Source organism: Nesoenas mayeri (assembly GCF_963082525.1).
Source record: "Nesoenas mayeri genome assembly, chromosome: 2".
Classification (NCBI taxonomy): Eukaryota; Metazoa; Chordata; class Aves; order Columbiformes; family Columbidae; genus Nesoenas; species Nesoenas mayeri.
The window spans coordinates 27,617,242-27,626,696 of NC_137543.1; the positions used below are offsets into that span (position 1 = coordinate 27,617,242).

General features: G+C 36.7%; 1 protein-coding gene across 1 annotated transcript; it reads left to right on the forward strand.

Annotated features, from left to right (window-relative positions):
• Positions 1–1,237: 1,237 nt before the first annotated feature.
• Positions 1,238–8,759, forward strand: LOC308053261 (uncharacterized protein C8orf88; the record flags this gene model as incomplete). The annotated part of the gene is made up of 5 exons (XM_080364118.1): positions 1,238–1,316; positions 2,084–2,163; positions 6,156–6,240; positions 7,574–7,680; positions 8,721–8,759. 5 exons carry the CDS (start codon positions 1,238–1,240, stop codon positions 8,757–8,759), a joined length of 390 nt encoding a protein of 129 aa, XP_080220244.1.
• Positions 8,760–9,455: the final 696 nt, after the last annotated feature.

Sequence of the window (9,455 nt, forward strand, 5' to 3'; positions counted from 1 at the left end):
TTATGTAGATATATATAAGGAAATGCTGTGCAGCCAGCAGACTGCAAAGGATGCACTGATGTTAATTAATTAAAACCTTGTTGAATTAAATTAACTCTTAGAAAGTAGTTGAACAGGCTGGAGAGTTGGGGGGTGGAATTTAATGAAATATAACAAAGGCAAGCGTAGAGTCTGGCATCTGGGCAGGAACAACCCCAGGTTCCAGTATAAGTTGGGGAATGACCTATTAGAGAGCAGTGTAGGGGAAAGGGACCTGTGGGTCCTGGTGGACAGCAAGGATGGCCATGAGCCAGCACTGTGCCCATGTGGCCAGGAAGGCCAATGGCATCCTGGGGTGTATTAGAAGGGGGGTGGTTAGTACGTCAAGAGAGGTTCTCCTTCCCCTCTACTCTGCCCTAGTGAGACCGCATCTGGAATATTGTGTCCAGTTCTGGGCCCCTCAGTTCCAGAAGGACAGGGAACTGCTGGAGAGAGGCCAGTGCAGAGCCACAAAGATGATTAAGGGAATGGAGCATCTCCCTTATGAGGAAAGGCTGAGAGGGCTGAGTCTCTTTAGTTTGGAGGAGACTGAGGGGTGACCTCATTAATTTTTATAAATATGTATACCGTGAGTGTCACAAGCATGGAGCAGACTCTTCTTGGTGACAACCAATGATATGACAAGGGGCAGTGGGTATAAACTGGAACACAGGAGATTCCACTTAAATATGAGGAGAAACTTCTTCACAGTGAGGGTGACAGAACACTGGAACAGGCTGCCCAGGGAGGTTGTGGAGTCTCCTTCTCTGGAGACATTCAAAACTTGCCTGTATGCTGTCCTGTGTAGCCTCACCTAGGTGTTGCTGCTCCAGCAGGGGCATTGGACGAGATGGTCTTTCGAGGTCCCTTCCAATCCCTGACATTCTGTGATTCTATGATTCATTTCTATCATGTCGCCATTTCCTTTCTGCAAGTGTACAGATATGCATAAAGGAAAAAAAAATCTTTTTCAGCAGACGTGTGATTCTGTCTTGATGCAGATTTTAGCCAGCATATTCTGTTACGTAACAAAACTTCTGTGTTAGGCCTATCTTCTTTTTCCTCCTCAGATACTAAAAAACAATTATTTCTTCTTGTCAAATGCAACTAATAAGTTGCTAGGCTTGTGCGTAGAATGCTCTGCTCACTTAATATCCATATGTGAAACTGAATGTTGTGTGTTGATTTCTGCTGCTTTTTTAAAGTGTGATGCTACAAAATGTTAAAGGAACCTAAAAAGTTAATTGGTAAATCCCTTCAGCCAGCACGACCTGTGCATCATCTGTCTCCTAAACAAGGTGAGTAGCATGGATAACATACAGTTTGCTTTGCCATGCTTCAGTTGATGTTACTACCCCATCTCTGTGCTAAAATCTGAATTTCAACCAGGTTAGGTTTATGCAGAACTCTCTTTGGTGGTATTCTGGCTTGGCATCTGAAGTTCTGGCATCAGAAAGCCAAACTGGTCTTTTCTATTAAATTTGCATTTCTTGGGTTAGTTGGTGTCTGCTACTGAAAACATAAAATAGACATAGTTTGACAGATTATTAAGCTTTATTGCAAGTTTATTAAGCTTTGGTGATTATTAAGCTTTAAGATTATTAAGCAAGATTATTAAGCTTTATTGCAGTACAATATGTTGCACCGTACTGTTGTTATCTTGACTTCATACAAATTTAAAACAAACAAAAAGCCTAAGAAGTCATGTGGTATTTATATCAGGTGTGTATATTTTGGTTTTGTTTTTAAATCTTCGTATGCCTTCTAGATATTGAAGTATTACCACTCTTGTTGTTAAGTTAGAAATTCTTGTTGGTCGAGAAACTGTGACAGCAGTGATGATGTGGACACAAGTTAAGTGACATGCTAAAATTTTTCTTGTTTAAAATTCATGGAAGAAATGGAAAAATGGTGCTACGATGATTTAGAGCTTTTCAGTTGTGAATAAATGCCCATACAATCTATTTGCAGTTGGATTTCAGTAATGTTCTTGTGACAAGTATCAAAAAATAAAAATGTGGAGTCTATTTAAAATATTTTTCTTAATGTTTTCTCTTATTTTCACTGGCATCAGCCATTCCGTTAAACTTTGAGACTGAATTACCTAGCAACAGTGAAGTATGTTTGCAGCGTAAGGTTGACTGGGTGAGTACTGAGTAAACAGTAGGTGACAAAGTTGATGAAGTGTGTTCTAGAGTGCTATAAATTGGAGGTCAGCTGATCTCTTATGTTACCAAGGGAAAAGTTAACTGTATTTCCAGCGGGGAGTCCTTGAATCTGTACGATATAAACCAGCAATGTTACAGGTGTTAAGTATGAGTTTCAGGAATGCCTTTCCCTGCTATTTGCATGCACTAGTAGCTGAAAAATACATATAATGAATTACTTATTTAAGAGTCTTACGAAAGTCTGTGTGACGTTTCTTTAGTCTTGACTGAATTTAAGACAGCTGTTTTAAACTTAAAGTACACGTATTCAGTCTTTGCTTATTATACGTAAAGAATAACATTAGATTTTTTTTTTTCTTTCTCAGGTAGCACATGCGTGAATTCATTTGAGGCAGCAAACTTGACAAAACTAGATTCTTAAACAGTACCAGTGCATTCTGTAGTTCTCTTTCATTGACTCTGCTGGACTGAGCAATAAATGGGCCTTAGCATCCCCAAAAAACAGAAACACACTAGTGTTTTATTGCCAGAAATACTTGGTTTTAGACATGGTACAGTGTGTGTTTCAAACTTGAAATTGGTTGTAGCTGTTGAATGAAGTTTGTGGTGTTCCAACTGGAATGTTTAATGTTTCGTAGTCTGAATTTGATTTTTCTGTTGGTACTGATTTGAATATACTTCAGACCATATTGGAAGTTTTTTATTTTGTTGTCATTGTTGGTCTAATAATACCATAGTTCTTATTGTATGAAGCTTCTGGAAGCTATCTTTGACTTTTTTAAAAATCAAGATGTTGACCACCTATTCTTGATCACAGAGAAATCAACAGTTAGACTTGTCTGTTGAACAAGGTGTCTAGAAGAACAAACTATTCCCTTTTAGAACAGGTCGGTGGTCAGTAATGCTGTGGTACTCTGTTTTGTCTATATTAGGCTACATGTAGCTAGATACTGCATTTCTTTGAGGTTAGTGTGTATATATATATATATATTTTTTTTTTTCTTTCCTTTGGCATAGGATACTGAGAAAGTTTTTTAATGGTTTTGAGTATCAGCTGTTTCATGGGTACCTGCAAATACCAGCTCATTAGGACTCTGTGAACTTGTTGATTTCAGTTGATGGGCAGCATTGGCTTGGAGGCTGGCATAGCAGATTCACAGAACATTTTTCTAAGCAAGAACATTCAGTAGCTAGCTCTGAAGATACAGAGACCTGAATCTGATGATACAAAGTTTTATATTATCACTCTTTAATGAATCTTTCCCAATATTCTGTGTGTTTAAAAAAGCATTAGTGACAATCTGAGAAACCTGTGCTTTGTTATCCATTTGCTTTTTGGCTCCTGATTTGGCTCCCCTTCTTTGAAGAACAGGTTCTTGAAGCACAATATATTATTCTAAATTGTAATTGTATTTTAGGTGATGTAAATCTTATTGCCTTTTTGGCAAGACAGTAATAGTGCTCTGTATGTACAAGCATAAAACTTTAATTTTCCTCATCCCCTTTTCTTCCTCCTCTTTTTACAGAAGATAGGAAGATAAATTATCACAGCAATAAACACTCTAAGATGAAAAACAGGAACAACTTTTGAAATAACACTTAGTATTGCTAAAGGACAACCAACTTGTTAGAATTTTTATACCACTCATGGTCTTATGTAGCAGTGGTCTATTAAAGATACAATAAATATTCAAGTTTATATAAGTTACAATACAGGAAATACAGGTTACTTTTTGGAAAGCTTGGTGAAGATTTTAAAAAGTAAAGCAAATTGTGTTTGCCACTAACTTATAAATAGATTTTAAAAAACAAAATAGGCTTTAGAAATGGAGAAGAAAAAGCCAACTCTGACAAACCAGGTTCTTAAAGCAGTGAAAGAACTGAAGAAGGATCTGGCAACTGAATTCTCTGAACAGCTTTACTCTGCGATATTTAGTATGCATGCTTAAAGCTGATTAGACTTCTTCCAGGGAAAAAGAATCATCATTATGGCACATCAGGAGTGCTGGTCAGTGTTAGATTCCACTCTGAGTAATCTAAAGAACTATAAGACTACTGTCTGAGGAACTTAGAGTGTGAAACTTGTAGTCTTTAGTCTTAGAGGAAGTGCAAAAGAGCTACTGTTAATAATGAACACAGTGGTAGTGCTCGTATCTAAGATGTTAGCCTGTATTCTAGGGAATTTCTGTGAAACTGGTGTTCAGAGTGAAAGTGCCTGAATACTCACTGTGCCCTAGCTGGATAATTTAAAGCAGAGAATAATTTTTACTCCTTTATGGTATACAAAGAATTTTCAGAAGATCTGGGAGTGTTGAGTCCACTACCTCAGATCTGTTTGAGGTAGAGGGACTTGTAAAGTCTCCATTAGTCATTATGAGTTTTCATTTATTACTTCTTATCTACGATTTAAAAATAATGTTGAGCTTCAGAAATACATGCACTGCTCTAGGGATATTCTTTGTGGATAGATTCCCTCTTTGTGAATGGATTTCAGATAGAAACATGTATGACTATTGTGGTGATACTCAGATGTCACATTTTGGACTTAAAACCAAGGATAATAGAACTCTTGGTATTGTAAAGCAGTTGGCAGGATGATGTGATGGGAGATGGTGCAGAAAGAAGTGTTAAAGTATTGTGATGATATTGTCTGGCACATTGCTGTAAATTCTGCTTTATCATGCATGTCTTTCTTGTGGAATTGAGAATCTGTTAAATCCTTGTTTGTACTTGGAAAGAGCCTTTGAAGAGCCAAGGCTTGTGAAGACTAGTTGAACATCACAAAGCAGTTAGAATTAGCAGTGTGGCTGTTAACTTCATTCTCTGAAATACCTAGATTTTTCAGAGTTTTTTCCCCAGAAGTTGTAGACAAATCAGGAAAAGATAACTAAATTTCAACCACAGAAAATGGCAGTGCAAGCAGGGTGGATAAAATGCTATTCATAATTTCTAGTCTTAGCAGACCATGAAAGCTGGTGCTGCAGTTACAACACAAAGTGTAAACTGCCATCTCTGTCTGCTTTTGACAAATGCTTCCCAAATTTTTCAGTTCTTCCTACTCTTCTCCACCCCCAAATCTGTCTCAGAATGAGGTTAAAATTCTTTAGTGAAACCTGTGGAGCCTTTTGGGAGCCAAGACAAATTGTTGAGAGTAAACTGTTTTCCTCCTTTCTAAAACACTCACTTCAGGGCTTTGGCAGCTGGAAGGAACTTGGCATTATACTGCAGATGTTGGATATTGATGCTTATGAAACCTTTTGCTAGGTGAGAGAATCCAAATCTCTCTTTTAGTTTTAAGGAGAGTCCTTCCTGCTTTTATTACTCCCCAGGGTAGCAGCTTCTCCCTGTGTTCTCAGCAAGATAAAAGGGGGAGGTAATTGTGTTCTTTTAAAAAACTAGCAGTAGCACTGTAAATTTTTTTCTAAAAGATTGCTGTCTCAAATGTCCTTACCTATACTGCTTTGAAGGCCATTTAATTCCTTTATTGTATGTAATCAAGAGTATCAAGAGTAACAAACATTCTACAGGGTCAAATTAAACTTCTCAGGCATTTTAAATTACTACTATTCCTATTTTCAGTTTTCTGCAGTTATTTTTCAGGTCCTTCATCTTTCTAGTTAGAGATGCATCAACTGTTATAAATAGATACAGTTCTGACTACAGTTAAATTTGTGCAAGACTTTCTTTTCAAACTGTTGTTATACTGTAAAGAAGATGGTGATTCACTTGCAAGGAGTAGAAAAAATGAACAGATGTTTGTTTGTTTGTTTGTTTGTTTTGTGCACACATAGTATTAATTGTCCAAAATCTTGGTAATGGGAGAAGGCAAAATTGAGTACTGAAACTGTTACAACTGTTATTTTTAACTAAGAAACATACATCCTTGTTTTAATAAGTTTAAAGGAAACAAATTTCATAATTTTGTAAAATATATCACAAAAATATTTTAACTCTTCCCTCATATTTTAGTTATCTGAAATGACTGAAGTGAAGATCTTAACTCAAACTATGATGCCCTGTCAACCAAACCAGCATGAATCAGAAGCAAAAAAAGGTAAAATAGTGCATGAGTGTCTGTGTCAGAATTGTCTTTTCTGGATGGAGGACAGTTGAACTTTGAAGAGATGTGTGCTGCATGTTATTTTTTCTGGTTAGCCAGTGCTTTGAGACTTTGGATTCCTTCTGTACCTCAATTTGAGAGCAATATGAAACTTTCCTGTTCTTCACAGACTCTAGAGAAAGTGTAGAACATGGCCATAGGTGAGGTGGGAAGCCCTCACTGGTAGACTTACTTGCATATAATAGTGTACCAGTCTTAAAAAAAAGACCAACAAAACCCAAGAAAAAACAAACCCCAAGCATGAAAAAAATTTCTTCACGTAAAATCCCAGTTTTGTGTAAATTGCTTCTGTGTATAGAAGTACAGGTCTGAGTTGTGTCCTTTAGCCTGTTGCAGGGGCATACAATCTTTAAGACTATTGTATGCACTCAATTTAAGAATTTAGTAGTTTGGCTTCCTTTTCCTACTCTTACTACAGTACTTCTGAAAAATGTGTATTCTGATGGTTAGAAATCACTTAATTTCTTTTATGATTAGTCCTGGACAGTTTGTTCTTGTGTAAACACTGTCCTTAAGGTTTGCCCTACATGCTTTTCTTTCTGTAGTGCCTGTCACTCAACACCCATAGAGCATAGTAGTGTTTCTGTCGTGGTTTGGTAGCTTAGAATGGAATCATTGAATAGTTTGGGTTGGAAGGGTCCTTCAAAGGTCCAACTCCCCTGCAATGAGCAGGGACATCTTCAAGTAGATCATGTTACTCAGAGCCCCGTCCAGCCTGAACCTTTGAACCTTCACAACTACTTCATTGGTATTAATTCGTTTGCAACTTTACATGCAGAAGATCTGATAATTGCTTTTACCTGTTGAAAGGCATCAACTTAATAGCTCCAAGAAAAGAGACAGTTGGCTTTTGTTATTAATCCTGTAGAAACATGTGCCACTTTGGCATGAGTTATAAATAGATTTTCTTCTAGCCTTTCAAGACTAGTTTGTGGTGTTCCTGTTAATTAAAATAAGATACAGAGAGTCTGTCTTTCATGTAAGGTTGGACTCTACCTTTTTGTCTTCTTTTGTATTAAAACAACAAATGCTAATGAGCTTGGAATAGTCCTCAGTATTTACTAAGTCAATTTGATGAAGTGAAATGCTCTGTAATTTACTACAAATTGTCCTGATGGAAGGGCAGACTGCTGGTTTTGGTATTGATTTTTTGTATTCCACATGCAGCATTTTTACCCTTCTATAAGAAACCAAATCAGTTCTCTGAATTCCCAACCTTAATACCTTAAACAGCAGTGCTGAACTTAGTAATTTTATATGTTCACAGAAAGGATCAAATACAGCAGAGACTTCCTTCTGAAACTTTCAAGTGTTTCTCTCTCTCAGAAGAAGCCAGAGTTTCTTCCTGATCATCCAATTGTACTTGAAAAGCCAGTAAGTGCATTTTTCATATTAAGTGGAGCTATAAAAACATAATGGAGGTTTTGACAACCCATTTGATAGGAAACCTTCTTCTTCAGACTAGCCTGCCAAATTGATAAAACCTTCAAAAGATCGATTGCAGTTCAGCTTTGTTACTTTTGTACATAGCTTTCCCAGTTGGTATTTGGCATTTTACCATGGCAAGTACTATACAAAGGAAAAAAGTTTTTTCTTTGTTTTCAGGAAGAAGATCAGGTGTGTTTCCAAATCTAAAGTCAGTATGAAATCATATTAAAGCTTTTTACTATGAAACCACAGTACTTAGCTTTGGTGTTCTATGTGATTTCCATCTCTGTCTTTTCAAAATATTAGAGAACAATATTGATAAATTCCTAGCTTGGTGAAAGTCTGATGCCAGTGTTTAAGTTGTCCATTCATCAGTGTCCACTACAAAACTATTAATGAACTGAATGCAGTTTGTGTTATCATTATCTCTGGTCTGTGTTGTTGGGAGAAATTAATAGAAATTAATGGTGAATGTGAAGGAATGTGAGTGCCACTTTAACCTTTGAGATTAAATACTCAAATACTTTGTATGTTAAGAGAAAAAAGCTAAGGGCTTGCCTTCCATACAGCAGGTGTGGAAAAATGTTCTTGGGTAGAAACATTACTTACTAGGCTGCTTTTGAAGCCATTGGGGTTTAGTTCTTCTAGAAATAGGATTCCTATCCTGGAGAAGTATGTCCAGATGACTACTGTGTTGGCCACAATTTGAGGCAGTTTTAAACTTTTAAAAATTTACATTTAGAAGAACGAATTTGAAGTAGTGTATTACAGTAATCAGTTTTCCCAGATCTTACTTTTTACATCTTTCTGTTACATTTGTCCTCAATATGAAAGCTTCATTTGTTTGAAAATCTGCCTGTAGACAGGGAAGTTTCAACTCTTAAATTTCTTATTCCGTCCTCGCCCCTCCCTACCTTCCTGTAGCTTGAGTTTCTAAGGGAGGCACATTTGGTCATATATACACTTTCACATGGTTATGTTCATAGGCAAAGGAGGAATCCTGCAGAAATGGAATTGGTGGATGAATGAACTCTAAAATGGCTCAACATATGGCTAAATTGCAAATAATTTGAGTAGAGGGAAATAAGGATAGTAGAAACTGCTGCAAGCCAAGATGGGTTGCATGTATTTTAAAAGTTTGTTTTGGGGTTGGAGGATCTATGTCTGCAGGATGTGTATCCAGTTATATATAGTCTTGTCTTTAGAATAAGAGTATCTCACTGTTTGTGATGCCGGCTCTTAAAATCTTTCCCTTGCTTTGTGTTAGTCATATGTATGTGAGCCCCCACCTGCATATGCTAATTTGTCATACAGATAAAAAAGCAGTGAGTTTTTTGATTTTATTCAGCTGCAAAAGGGGATGAGCAAATTACAAACCCTTATTAGTCAGGAGGTTGTATTAGAATAACAGTGCATCACCTAGCTATCATTATTGGTGTCTTAAGCACAAAGTACAAATGGTTGAGTAGGAAGCTAAAGGATGTTCACATTAAAAGAAAGCAAAAGCTGGTGAATTTGCTCTGTGATCTTGGAGAAGGTATTGAAAAGGATATTGCAAGTAGACTGGTCTCATAAATAAATAAAGGTGATATTATTAGCTTACCAGTCATATTCAGAAGTTAGTTCCACGTTGTAAGTATGAGGCTTGGTCAGTGATAGTCTGTATTTTTTTTTTCTGATTTGACTAGAATAAATGTTTTGCTGTTAATATAGTATAAAAC